The 14,965-nt window shown below is 45.2% G+C and overlaps 1 protein-coding gene across 8 annotated transcripts in view; it reads right to left on the bottom strand.

The window, feature by feature from the left end:
• Positions 1 to 14,965, bottom strand: part of SFMBT2 (Scm like with four mbt domains 2) — a 244,299-nt gene that overhangs the window by 30,266 nt on the left and 199,068 nt on the right. For all 8 annotated transcript variants that reach the window (XM_014841320.3, XM_014841318.3, XM_014841322.3 and 5 more), the window contains one exon: positions 3,406 to 3,515. In XM_014841320.3, the coding sequence (XP_014696806.1) occupies positions 3,406 to 3,515 (110 nt within the window). The remainder of the gene's footprint in view (positions 1 to 3,405; positions 3,516 to 14,965) is intronic.

Raw genomic sequence — 14,965 nt, 5'->3', positions numbered from 1 at the left:
GTCAACGCTTATGGAAAAGGAGAAACCAAAATATTATTTCTATAGAGCTGAGCACGACTCACCAAGAGTAAAGATTTGACTTTATCTCTGCACTTCTGCCAAATTGATAATGAAGTCTAATTCACTCAAAATTATATCAGGATATTTCCTCTTTAAGTATTTGGAACAATTGCAAGAAAAGCCTGGGAAAACTACTTAGCTTCCACCTGGCTTTTATAAAGATTATCACAAAAGCCATTCAAAGAAGAGTCAAGTCTTTTTTTTTTCCCTCAAGAAGATTTTATAACATGTTAGAAAACATATTTAAATGTCTCTAGCTGCACGGAATTGTAATTTTTTTCTTATCCCCCTTAGGTATCACCTGAATTCCTCCTCCTGAAATTCAAAGTAAGGTAGGTCAATTCAGTATACTTAAATTCATCGGAAAGAAAGAATTTTCTCTTCCAGAACCGCTGAAATGAACTACATTAGCATCCATTTTTCCTTCGGTACTATAGTTACAGTTTTGCCTTTCAAAACACACTGAAGACAAAATAGGATTGACTCCTTACACGATGTTCAAATATTATGATAATTTTAGTATAAAAGGTGTGGCTGTTGAATAAATAGGAAAAAAAATCTCTGATGGACAACTGTGGAGGACAGTGTTAGTTTTTCTTCTATTTACAGGTCAGACCCTTCCAATGGCACCTCCATCCTCTCAAGTAAATAGGCCTTTACTCTTTAGAAGAGGAAAAAACAGTCAGAAGCCCCAGATGCTGAGTGATGGCATTCACCAGGCCCCAGAGATGGGCGACCTCATGCCCTTACTTTCTGAAAACTCTGCCATGTCATAATTCAGCGACCACAACCAAGACAACTGAATGCCTTCAGTGCAGGTCTCCCCTCACTGAATTAATTTATTCATGGCAGAAAATATTTCAGCCTTTCAGCTAGATGGGAAGAAGCCAGCCTTCTCTCCCCATATTTGCACTAAAGAAAATAGCAAAGTTGTCAAGATCTAAAAAGTTGTCGTTTTACATCAGAAGGAAAGCGGTGACTCAACATGTAGTATTCTAACAGGCACGCTCCTGCTGAGTGTACATCTGTCATCATTAGTAGCTGCTCTGGGACGCTCCTGTGATCCAGCACACTGGAAACCCAGTTCAGAGAGACATCTTCTCATTAGAAGTTGCTGTGTTAGATTCTGCTCAGGAACTCGCTGTCGTATTGGAAAATAATAGGTAATACATCGCCTTTGCACACGGCTGGCTGGATCTCACCGTGTCCGTTCTGATGGCATCAGGCTGGATTTAAGGAAAGCCATGATCGACTGGGTAACGCGAAAATGAGCGTGAACACTACAGAATGAATGCTCCCGGTCATTTTGGTATCAGGAGCAAGTTTCTAGCTTATTAAAGAGCCGAGGAGATTTTAATGGAATTTAAAATGTTTGTACTTTATCTGTTCCCATATCCATTAGGTGTATTTTGCATGTATTGAGTTTTATGGAAAAAAAAAATTAAAACAGGAAGGAAGGGGACCAGCCCTGTGGCCGAGTGGTTAAGTTCACGAGCTCCACTTCGGTGGCCCAGGGTTTCCCCAGTTCAGATCCTGGGTGCGGACCCAGCACCGCTCATCAAGCCATGCTGAGGTGGCATCCCACATGCCACAACCAGAGGGACCCACAACTAGAATATACAACTATGTACTGGGGGAGCTTTGGGGAGAAGAAGCAAAAAAAAAAAAAAAGAAGATTGGCAACAGATGTTAGCTCAGGTGCCAATCTTAAAAAAAAAAAAATGAAAAAAAGAGCTTCTCTGTCTAACTACTCGCTCAGGTTTTCTGCCCCCACTAGGACTACGAATTGCCCTTATCAGATAGTGTTCTACTGTGGCTGATGTCTCCCCCTTAGATAAAGTAGAAAAATCTGCAATAGTAGTCTAGAAAACACTTGTTCTCCTTTTTTCTGGGCTAAAAGTGAAGCTCACTTAAAGATTTCTTGGGAAAGAAGGAAAGGATGAGACCTGGTCTACCTTGCCTTGGCATGACACTTCATACAAAGAAACATTCTCCTCATTTAAAGATATTCCCTCTAATTTTTGTGATTTGGCAGAATATCATTATACCATAAATGACTTTTACTGAATATAAAATTACAGAGATGTTCAAAAGAGACACAAGGAAACGCTGAGTGGGTAACTGACAATGAAAGTTGAACCACAGTGTAATATCTCAAGCTCTTTACTCAGTACCAGGATAAGGCACCTACAGAGGACAATACTCCTGGACGTAGAAATTACTTAACTGTCCTCAATTTTCACTATGAATAGGATGGGTACTTTCTTTAAAGGAGGGCTTAAATATATCCCAGCCTTCGAAAAATGGTTCACGCTTTAAAAAAGCTTCATTCCTCAAATGTTACATCTAAATGATATCTTGGGACACTGTAAGACAAGAAGTTGACCAGGGCCAGCCCTGGTGGCCTAGAGGTTAAGTTCGCCATGTTCCGTTTCGGTGGCCTGGGTTCGGTTCCCAGGCACAGACGTGTACCACTTGTCTGTCAGTGGTCATGCTATGGTGGTGGCTCACATCTAAAAAGAGGAAGATTGGCAGTGGATGTTAGCTCAGGGTGAATCTTCCTCAGCAAAAAAAAAAGAAGAAGAAGAAGTTGACCAGTAATATCTCATCTATTTTAAAAGCACAAATGAACATTAAAAGTCCTCTCAAAACACCAAAGCAATTGTCAACCATCAAGTTATCTGCAGAAAAGGATCCTTTTCTCTCTGCCTCAGGTATTTATTTTACGCTGACCAGCTGAGTGATTCAAGCACATCGACCCAGTTGGTGCTCTCAGTTTCAGAGTTCGAGAAACGCAGAGCCAAGCAAAGACATCCCCTTTGCAATTAGCCTATTTCCAAATAAAAGAGGAGGTGATCAACTCCATGTCAACCCACAGCCCTTTAACCAAACCAAAGAGAGGGCTCAGTGCCTTTCATCTTTTAAAACTGTCATCTCTCAGAGTAGAGAACGTCTGTCGGTGGCACAAACTCTTTACAGTGTCAAATGTTAGGAGCTGTGAATGAATAATGCATAACAGCGATGAGGGATATTCTCTCTCAGATGAGTTTTTCCCCTTTTGATCACATACCTATTGGCTGTGAAACACAATACGTTTTGATTCCGAATGTTTAACACAATAAAGTATTAGTTAAGCAAATCTCTGCTTTACGATTCCTGAGGCTTATGGCAACGCTGTGTGGCAAAAACGCCACTAAACCCGTGCGTGGTACACAGAACCTTGGAACGCCAGTCCTTGCGTTTGTTTCCGTTCTCTGGGCTATGTCAAAAGGAGGAATGACAAGACTCAGGGCAGCAGGCCAAAGGTGGCAAGAACCCTGGTTTTCCAGAAGGGAAAACACTTACTTTGCCTTCAGCGTCTCTTCCTGAAAATTCCAGTGTGGATCTTCCACCAGCTGCAGTTCCCGTAAGACTCTCCCCGGCTTGTAAGCCGCATTGATGAGCATGCTGAGAACCTGTTAGGAAATAAGAATGGCCATGAACTTCGACAGCACCTTTCCTTCCTAAAACAAGAATGCTTGGAAACCACCCTGCAGACACTTAAGACGTATCTGCTGTACATCTCCAGTAAGTGAAGGGCTCTGATGAAGATGGATGGAACATTGTGCAGGCTAATACAGACTTGACTCGCCAGCACCGGCATAAAAAGGGTGGTAAGAGGGGCCAGCCTGGTGGTGCAGTGGTTAAGTTCACACGTTCCACTTTGGCAGCCCGGGATTCACTAGTTTGGATCCTGGGTGTGGACCTATGCTCACTTGTCAAGCCATGCTCTGGCAGGCATCCCACACATAAAGTAGAGGAAGATGGGCACAGATGTTAGCTCACAGCCAGTCTTCCTCAGCAAAAAAAAAAAAAGAGAGAGAGAGCAGGACTGGTGGTAGATGTTAGCTCAGGGCTAATCTTCCTCAAAAAAAAAAGAAAAGAAAAGGGTGGTAAAATCCAATCCCTCTGGCTGGGAGAGTGTGAACTGCCAGCCAGAGGGGAGGGTGGATTCTCACTAACATTTCTGGTTGCAGAAAACGGGATCATTTCCTGCGAAGAGAGACTCAAGATTCTTCAACAGGATTACCCATCAGTAGGACCAGCTCCTGAGAATTTCATTTTGTTCTTAAAAATAAATTCCCAAAGGAATCATAAGCCGGAGACAAGAGGTTCGTGCCAACACTTCAGGATAGACTTTAGACCCTTGGAAGGAGAGTTAACAAATTATGTGAAACTCACCTGATACTCAAGCAATTTACGCACATTTCACCCAAGGACAATTCTCTCAGAGATGGGAGTGTTTCAAAAGAAAGACTGGAGCATCTAACGCCATTTGATATCATAATTCCTCAAACTCCCCTTCACTCCTGAGTCCCAAGTCCCAGAAAATAAGCACGTTGCCATTGCCTACTGCGACACTCACAGAAGGACCAGATACTTTGCTTCTAAAGCCCCAGCTGCACGTGCTGGGGAGATAACAGGTCCCCGTTAACCGTGATGTGCTTCTTGGATGAGAAGAACAGGGAGCTTAGATCCCTGGGGGCCTGTCCCTACCCATAAAGCAAATCATTAACAGTGAGCACTGATGAGTTCCGGCACGTTTCTGAACTGCTGTTATTGGGGTACAGAGCTTAAAGAACGTTGCTATGTCTGCAACGCAGCATACTTAGGAACACGGAGACCTTAGAGGTTTTGTTCCCCGAAATGCCCATTTGCTGAGGACCCGCCGTGTGCCAGGTCCTGGGAGCCCCAGATGGGAAGAGGACACAGCGCCTGCCACTCCTGAAGTCTCTCCCTGTCCAGAAGAGGACTTGAGCTCAGGCTTCACGTTGCAGAGCAAAGCACCACCCAGAGACTGAGAAAAAGATCTCTTTGAGATGGGAGCCTGGCAGCGATGCCAAAGCACCTTCGGCTTTCGGGAGGAGACCAGTGCAGCATCGGTGGGAAGGAAGGAGATCAAAGCAGGATGCAGGGATTTTCATGCACAGTTTTCACGTATCTGATGTGTTCCCAGATGTAACTGGCACGTTTGGACCCCGATTTCAATCAGAAAGACAGCAAAGCTTTCTCCTACCATAACCGAGAGGTCCATCTCAAAATATCGTATACTGTGCAGTCAGCACGGCAACTGTACTTGCCTTTGCCTGGGGAGCATTTTGCTATACGCTTCGAGGGCCCCGTAACTCCCCATCAAGCGAACATGGTTTTGCCAAGGCTTTAAAGGGCCATGACAAGGCAGGACGAGCAGTTTTGGTGTGCTTATGGAATCTGTCTTAGAACAATCATCTGATTTTATTGTTTACTGTCAGCACAATTTACTCAAACCAAGTTTAAAAATAAATCCAATTAGAGCTGGCTGAAATACTGCACAAAGTGTTTATCAACAGACAGTAAACTATCAACGGATTCTTTTCATTGTGCTTCACCAAGGAAACCCCGGAGCGCCGCGTGATTTGCTGCCTATCGAAAACGCATTTTGCGGCTGTGAAAAGAAAATGCCTCGCAGAGTTCAAATCAGTCTGGGAAGAGGCGGCAATTAAATTGTAAAAAAAGCATCTGATATTGAATAATTTTCCCAATGCCACATTATTCGTCTCCACGTTCAACAAGCTTTCTGTAAAACTGTGGAGTGGTGAGCTGAATAATCTTTGCGTACGTGGCATTTTAGTGCATTATAGTTCCCTCCATAAAGACAACTTAGCTGAAGGCTGTTATGACCATGCAGAGTTAGAATGAATCACTGTACACCTTGCAAAACATCAGAATTCACGTCATTACCGTCGTGATCAGAAAGGGCAGCACGGACTCCGCCCGCAATGAACTAAGAGGATGTTAGGTATGAAGTCAAGGACACTGTTCCCCATAAACTGGTGTTAGGTGGTTTGAGTAATTCAAGGCAGAAATTCATGCTAGAGCTATGCCTCAGTGGATTTCGTGGGGATCATGAAATATTTGTTGAGAATATCCTTCTACACAGAAGTGCCCACAGCGTGTTAGAGCAGAAAGGCAAAAAAGCTTTACAGGTGGACAGATCTGAGATCAAATCCCAGTTGCATCCCTTAGAAGGCACGAGTCCTTACACAAGATGCTGGATTGACTTTCTTCACCTCTATAAGGGGGCACTGCCATTTATCTGGTTCATAATGAACGGGATCAGAACACGTCACCCCAAAATATACCACTCTGGCACAGGGTTATATCGAGCTGAGGGCAGTTGAGAAACAGTAGACACTGAAGGAACGATCTCTTCTTTCCTCCCTTCTGCCAAGAAGCAGGGCGTGAATTCCCTTTTCGTAGGTGTCCCGCTCCTTTCTCTTGTACCAGAACAACCCTTGTCACCAGAGATGCAAAGATGGCATGGAGATGAGTCTACATAAACAAAGCCTACTAAAGTCATCCTTACCTTCCATTAGTTTCCCCCCTATATTTCCCTTCCCACAATTTACCACCTCTAGAAGCCTAAACTCCTTTTCCTTGGTCTTGTCACTCCTCCACAATTTACGGCCTTTTCATGAAACGATATGTAAAGATCTCAAGCCTAAGGGCTTCTGTGGGTTTCCACTTCTTTTCTGTGAAGCCTGTGAGTGTAAAATTAACCTTTTCTCCTGTGCATCTGTCTTTTGTCAGCTTAATTTGCACACCCCAGCTAACGAACCTAAGAGTGCAGGGAAAGATTTTCCTCCTCTACAATAAGGATGTTATGAGAAATAAAGGAGGTAACATCTTGGTATACAGAAATATTTAAAGGTAGCCCTCTTCTCAGTGTCAGTGTGGTCCTCATCAACCCATAAAATAACCTCTCTCCTGTGCCTCCCACTTCTCTAGCCCCACTGGCTCAAATGTATGTTTCAGTTGTGCATCTTCACAAAATAACTCTCCTTAGCAGCTCCCTGACTTTCTTGTTACCGCTTCCTTTTCAGAATCAAACTTATCATACAAATAGTTTATACTTTCAAATTCTTCAACTTGATTCTCAACCCACCGCAATCTAGTTTCCTCTCCAACCACTATGCAGAAACGCTTTGAGAAAGGGTACCAGTGACCTATTGATCACGCCCAATTCACACTTCCCTCTAACTGGGCCTCCAGGCATCCGACAGCACGTGCCCGCCCAGCCCTGCTACGCCTCTCGGCTTTCCTACCTCTGCTCTGATCAGGCACAAGAGTTGGTCAGGGAGAGAGGAAGCAGAAGTGGGAGGGGTAATTAGAGGCAGGAAGAGATGAAAAGGAGAAGAGAGCATAGGAGCTGTTAGCAGGGAAAGGGGCAGTCAACAAACGCTAGTGTCCTCCCCACTCCTTCCCTTCGTGTACATGTCAGCACTCAAAAGATCACGTAAATCGATGGGAGTTCTTTTCTGTCCGCTTCATGAAATCATGTGATTCCATGATTTGCTCTCATATTCACTAGCATGAAAACTTCTCTCCAAACACTAAAAGTGATGGAGGCAATGCCCAACGTCAACGATACATGATGATGAAAGTTATAACAATGTTGAAAGTGCACGGAACCCCTAGATAGGAAACCAAATTTCTTTGAGTGTCAGAATTAGGAAATACTTTAGAATGCAAATACGGCTCCCACAGCTGGAGCCCGGCTGTTTTAATGGAAAGCAGACAGATTGTTGACTTTCAAAGGTCTGCCATCTGCGGATTTCTAGTGACCATGGGGATGGGTCTCATGGGGGTAGACGTCCAGAGACAGAAGGGCCCACAGGGCAACAGGAAAGAGAATGTTCTCTCTCTTGAGGGGCCAGGAAAAGGGTCTGGATGAGAAGGAGCCCTTGCTCCCTCACACGTTCTCTCTGTTTCCACAGACCTCTCTGCTGTGCAGTCCATTCAAGAGCCATGGTTCTCATAATCTGCTTTTTACAGAAATCAGGACCATCGAAGGCCCTCGGGCACCTAAAAGATGTCTTCTTTTCCAACTCAGAATCGGATGGAATGGGGCTAATTTTACGAATAGTTTTTTTTTTTTTTTAAGTAAAAGGATCAAGAATTTTTCTTGCTTAATCAGCAATTTCTCTATCAATAGGGTTTCTCTGGTGAATGGGATTTTATTACTTGGAAAGCTGCAAGGGGAATAAAATAAGAAAGGATTCAGACTTCAACCCTTGGCATGGTCAGCATAGCTGGAGGCCCAGCGAGGTGCAGAGCAGACAAGCAGAGTTGTTTTTTTTTTTTTTTAAACCAGATTTAAATGGAGAATGTTAATTAAAACATTTCTCCTTTGCCAAAGGAGTTTGGGTTTCAGAAGAATGGCGGCAACGGTGCATCTTTTTCCAGAGTTTACCCCGCTGACTGACCCTCCATCCTGCACCAACAGGGTTGACAGCATTTCCTCCTAAACGCTCACATAAGCGAGTGCCATCAAAAGCTGGAAGTAGAGGAGGATGTGCTTGTAAGAGAAAAGAGGAAGTCTTTTCTTCTCTTTAGTGCAAACGCAATCTTCTAAGGAACCCAGAGAAAAACCCGGAATGAGCTTTGAAAAGAAAAGAAAGCAAGTGATTTTTTTCAAGTTATTTACCCCTTAAAAGTAGGTGTTTGCATTCCGTCTCCACTACCTCTAATACACTCCCCAAATATCAATCTAATGATAACCACTGTGTTCATCTCTCCTTTCATTATTAGTTACAAAAACTGTAATAACAGTAATACTCGGACATAGTTCACCAAGAGCTCTATTGCTTTGGCCCAAACGGGCCTCAACCTTTATTTAGATTCTCGGCATGAGGCTGACGTCCCCTGGGCCGCCCACTGCCCCTGGAGAGGAGGCGCTCCCACCCAGGTCTGCAGCAAGGTTAGGGAGCCCCAGTGCTTCCCAGGGAGGCAGGCCCCCCCACCCCCCACACCATGAACTCCCCATTTTATTTTTCAATTTGATTGAAAGACTGTTCCTCAAAGGAAGCTAGACTTTTCGGGAATTTTCCACCTCCCCCTGGAAGACCACCAGGACAGACCAACATCGTGCCCTGTGCCTTCATTCACCAGAAAGCCAACACTTCTAGAACATTCCTTCTACCCAGAATCCAATTCCCAGAGAGCTCTGTATTTTCCCCTATTCTGACCCAATCTCAAGCCCCCTACCCCGCTACCCAGATCCATCCAGTATGCCCCATGGACTCATGGTCCCTCATCAGCAAAACACTGGACACAATGCACCTCTTTGCAGAATATTCTTTTTTACCTGGGGTTTTCTCTTCTGCTACGGACTGAATTGTGTCCCCCCAAATTCATATGTTGAAACTCTAACCCCCAACATGATGTTGTCCGGAGGTGGGGCCTTTGGAGGGTAGTTAAGTCTAGAAGAGGTCATGAGGGTGGGGCCCCCATGATGGGATTAGCAGCCTCCTAAGAAGAGAACAGACAGCTTGTTCTCTCTCTCCCCCCCACCCCTCCCGGCCATGTGAGGACACAGCAAGAAGGCAGTTGTCTGTAAAGAAAGAAGAAAGCCCTCTCCAGAAACTGACCATGCTGGCACCCTGATCGCAGACTTCCGGCCTCTGCAACTGTGAGAAATAAGTGTTTGCTGGGTCAGCCCCCCAGGCTGTGGTCTCTTGTTACAGCAGCTCGACAGTCCTTCCCTCTTCACCACCACACTGCTCTTTCTCTCAACCGGACCATCCTCCTTAGCAGAGAAACTGCTGGTAACGTTTCCCATCTTAAAAGAAGAAAGCATCAACTTCCCCCCATCCGTTCTCATCTTCCCTCACCACCTTACTTCTCTCTGCTGTTTTACAGTAAAATCCTTAGGAACTGTCGACAATCATCGCCTCCTCTTTCTCTCCTTCAACCCTCTCTGGAACCCAATCCGAGGGGCTTCCGGGTCCACAACTCCCCCCCAAACTGGTTTCATCAAGACCACCTGTTGATGTCCGCATCACCAAAGAACGGGCGGTCCTCAGTTCTGTTCTTATTCTATCCCGTGGGCAGCGCAAGGCAGCGTCCACCACGCCCTCCTCTGCGGACACTCTAGTCTTGCCTCCAAGACTCCAATCTCTCCCCGTTCTTCTGAGTCGCTGCTCACTTTTGCTGGATCCTTCTGTGTCCCCTCCTTCAAATGATGGTGAACTCAGGGCTCAGTCCTCAGACTGTCCTTCTCTGTCTGCCTTCACCCCACAGCGCATCTGGCTTTGAACATTATCCATACACTAGCAAACCAACGGTTACCAAATTTCTATGCCCATCCTAGACCTTTCGCGGAACTGCAGACTCATCTATCCACCTCCACGTGGATGTTTAATGGGCACACAATCTGTCCAAACAGACAGATCTCATCTGTGCTCCGGGCTTCCCCTTCTCAGTAACTTCCCTCTTCTGAAGGCTGAGGCCAGACTTTGGAGGCCTCCGCGAGTTCTGTTACTCTCACGGTCCCTACCCAACTCACCAGGAAACTCTCTGTACCCCAAATCTATTGCTTTACTTGTTTCCGGTCCTCTCCCACTAGTGCATAAGCACCAAGAAATCAGGGACTCCTTTTATTGCTACTGTATTCATAACAGTTAGAACTACACCTGGCAATACTTGGTGTTCAATAGATATTTTTTGGAATTTGCTCAGTGAATTTCAATATGGATTACAGAAATTAGCCAAAACTATTCTGCACATCCAAAAATTAACGACTAATTCACTCCCAGAATATATTCGATACCAGATAATCTATGAGAATGGAGGCCCAGGAGAGAGCGCTAGCTACTGATTTTCTTTGCGACAAAATCCTATCCTATATGATCTTGATGAGAAACTTCAACAAAGGGATCTTATCTTCTTTACAGACAAATAATAAAGACTTCACAACAAAAAATTTTGTGCTTTTCCTTTGTCAGCCTTCCCAGACACTGTCTAGCATCCTGATAATTCCTGCATCACGGATTGTGTGTGTCATAGTTTACACCCACCCGCGAGCTTGGGACATCATTCTTAATGGGTTAATGTTCAGCAGAAGCTTAAAACAGCAGCAACAAAAGCTCCACAGAATATCATCCAGAGGCAAGTCCCCATTTTTGATTTGTTGACTGACAAATGGATGTCACCCAGGCAAGATTTTTGCCTCTGTCCAATATTACCTGAAAAGTGAAGGTCCTTAATAGAAGACCATATTTTCCGCTGCCTCAACATCCCATTCTCTCGATTATCCTGATAAACCCACGGCTGCTTTGAATAATAAAAGCGATCTTCGTTTGCAGTATATCATCACTTAAACAGTGACGGCTGCTTCAGATTTCTGACTTTCTAGGTTCCTACGTGGAGGCTTTCTAGTTTTAAGTAAAAGTTGTTGTGACAGGCAGCCAAGAAGAAATGCTCAGAGATGTACGATGAAGGAGAAATTCCAACTAGTCATCAGAGAACCCCCACAGGTGGGAAATAAACACTGTCGTCAAAACCAAGCGATGGCGGGAATGACCATGTGGCCAGGGAAGCCCAATTCCAACCTGCCAGGTCCCACTGAAACTTCCGAGACAGGCCAGGCAGGAGCCGTGTCATTTTCCCTCTTCGGGACACTGACGTCACTATCTGCAGTCGAGCATCTCTGCCTGAGGGCAGAGGAGGGGAAGCCAGAGTGGTCCATGTATTCTGAGGCTCAGAGAGCAAATAGGGCTCCAGCCTTGTGGAACCAGAGGATCTCTCTGGAACCTCCTGCTCAAACCTATTTCACATGTCAGTGGAGCAGAGTGGAGGCAGCACGGGTCCAGAACCCCAAGTAACAGCATGTCTGCACAACTCGCTTTCTGCTTCAGATTCAATATTCAGTGTTTCAACCCTGTGCTGTGATGTCCGAAATCATACTTCACTTGACTGGCTTATACTGGTCACTCTTCACGGAAGAATCTCAAAGTCAGAGATAATTACCAGATGCCAGTGTTAGCCTGACTTCTTCTATTCCTCTTTGCCATGGAAAACGGGGTTCTGACATTGGGTCCTGAGCCATACAGATCACACGAAGCCCCGGGAAAGTGAGACTGGGGATGAGACCAAGGGGCACGCAGAAAGAGGCACCTCGGTAAGAGTCACCTTTTTCTATCCTTTTACTGTCAAAGCAACAAATGGCACTGGGTCCAGATCTAAAAGCCACCACATCTACTACTCCCATTGACCCCAAAGGACACAAAACTGGGGTGTTATTCTAACACAACCAGGCACAGATTTCTGCTGGTGTATTTGTATGCGCCTGTCAGAATGAGGTAGGCCTAGAAGGGAGAGAAGACGAGGCCCCCTCCTCTGTCTGCAGGGGGACTGTCAATCCATTGAGGCGGGGCAACATCCTGCTCACCATGACCCTGGCACCGTCAGCACTGTACCCATTTTTGAGTCACTTTTTGCAAGGTTAAACTAATCACAACCTAGTCTCTTAAATGCCAAGGAAGGGCCACTTGGTCACGTCTGAACCTTTGCATCCCTTGATCAGGCTGTGACGAGGAGGATCAAGTGACTCCCTGATCCTCTTAAGGATCAATAGACAGATATATTGATTGATTCACTGATAGAGAGATAGAGAGATGGATAGACAGATATAGATGGATGATAAGTGGATGAAACACAGATAGATAATAGACGGATGGATAGATGAATAGATACACAACAGAAAGACAGATGGATCGGTGGATGCATACACGATACAAAGATGGATGGATGGATAGACAGATGATAGAAAGATGGATGGATGGATAGATACATGACAGAAAGATGGATGGATGGATAGACAGATGATAGAAAGATGGATGGATGGATAGATACATGATGGAAATATGGATGGATGGACGGATGGATAGGTAGGTGGGTGCGTGAGGTGGGACAGTGTGGGGTGGGTGTGCACACATGTATGTATTTGTATTGTACCCATGAAAAACAACATTCCTGCCTCGGTAGAGCAGAAGCCCTCTGTGGTCTTACTTATTTTATCTTATCAGCCTACTCCATTACATTCAGACTGATCTCGATGTCAGGTTGAAGGCACAGGTCTCAAGTCAGTGTCTGTGGCGATCTCAACTAGGTAGGGTAGAAAGTTACGGTGGAGGGAAAAAATAAGCCACAGAAGCTCACACTTCAGAAAGATTCTGAGTGTCCAGGATTCTTGCTGCTTCCTCCTAAGTCTTCTTTCGAGCACCAGAAAGAAGGAAAAAGGGGAATATAAAATCAGGTGCTTTATTTTTACCTTTTCATAGAAAGCGCACAACGTGTCGATTTTCCCTCTATAAATGTCCGTCTCTTAAACGACTGAACCCATGCTCCCCAAACACAGCACGGAAGACTCAGGTCATTTCTGCTGCCGAGTCGACATAATTCTAGAGCAACAAGCAGCTTCACACGTCTCTAAGTAATGTGAAAAATATGAAAAAGGACTCCTGGAGATTGGTTCCCCACTAGAAATGATATGTTTCTCTTTTTTGGCTAAAAGGAGGTTACATACTAGGAAATAATTTAAGGCAAATAACGTTTATGAAAAACCACAGATGCTCCCCAAATCTCTGTTAAGCCACCCTGGGATTTCATCCTGGTATGTTGCCTTTATAGCCGTGGCCTTGAGAGTCTCTATGCAAACAGAGTCTCTGATTCTTTCTCAGTTGGTGTTTTCAGAGTTACGTCTGCCAGTAGGACCTGGTCATGTTCTCCTACTTTCATCAGGTGTCTCTATCAGCAGCTGAACTTTCCATTGCAGGACACAGGATGGGAGTTAATACGGCCCATGCTCCACTCTCCTCTTTTCTCTTGTGCTCACGCTGGCTCACTCACTCACTCTCTTTCACACCCAGACATAAACACCCACCCTATTACACCGTATGGAGATTGCGTCTAAAGTGTTAAGCAGAAATTTCCTGAATACCTTTGTGAAAGACCAACAAGACTCTATCACCGGCTGCTAACAATCTCAGAGGGCGGGAAGTCTGTGATACAAAACCTCTTCACTTTACCAGGGGCCCACATGGAGCTGCAGTCCATGTGTATCTTTGGGAGGCCCTGACATTCCTGGGGCAGGCGTGGGGGTAAAAGTATTTGGAATAGAAAAGGGCAGTCCCGGTTGACAATGATCATACTGAGCATGCAGGTGTGACTGACAATAAGCACCATCATTTACTGTCTTACTGAGGTCCCACCCTCCATGCGACTGTGCCCAGGGGTCCCACACCGAATGCCCCAGCCCCTGAAGGGCCGCGAACAGGCTCAACCAGCTCCCTCCTCTCAAGGCCTGCTCGTCTTGAATTCCCTTATGCAGGATGACTGGACTTGACCGGGCCAGTCACTGCTTCTGGCTCCAGCTCCTTAGAGGTCACATACCTCCCTTTGCTGCGCCCTGTCTGGAACTGAGGCCATCACAGCTCCTAGTCCCTCAAGAGCCCATGCAAATCTAATGCACAGAATGCACACGGCCCAGAAAGATAATAGAGACACGCATCAATCATCATTCTTGCCAGAACCTTCCCGCTCTCCAGCTCAAGACCCCTCTTTTCAGTCTGCATTTAACCTCTCCGAAGGCCGGCTGTGCATCCACACCCACAGACATTATCTATTTCTAGCAGACCCGACAACCAGAAAACAACTATCACTTTACATTTTCCAAAGATGTAAAACCCTTTAACTGCTAAACACCACTGATGGCCTGAAAAAGCAAACTCGCTCTGTCTTGGCTCCAATTACCTCATTCTCTTTAAATAAAATGGAATTTGAAACCAACCAAAGAGAGGTCTGGGGCTGAAGGAAGAGCATTAGCATAAATATTGCTTGGCAGAACTTACATTTTTTCTTCCACTCACAGAACTGAAGTGTTTGCCTTCTTTTTTTTTTCTTTCCTGCCTCTTGCATTTGCTGAACATAAGCAAAAAACTAGTTTTGTCATCAGAAAACTGCTCTGGCCTGGCTTTTAAATTTGGCTGCTGGCTCCTATCGGGGAACTGATCAGGGATAACTAGTTTTGACTTAAAAAACCATG

Source organism: Equus asinus, chromosome 29, assembly GCF_041296235.1.
Source record: "Equus asinus isolate D_3611 breed Donkey chromosome 29, EquAss-T2T_v2, whole genome shotgun sequence".
Classification (NCBI taxonomy): domain Eukaryota; kingdom Metazoa; phylum Chordata; class Mammalia; order Perissodactyla; family Equidae; genus Equus; species Equus asinus.
Note: the sequence above shows the minus strand (reverse complement) of the source record. Positions and strands in the feature narration are given on the sequence as shown.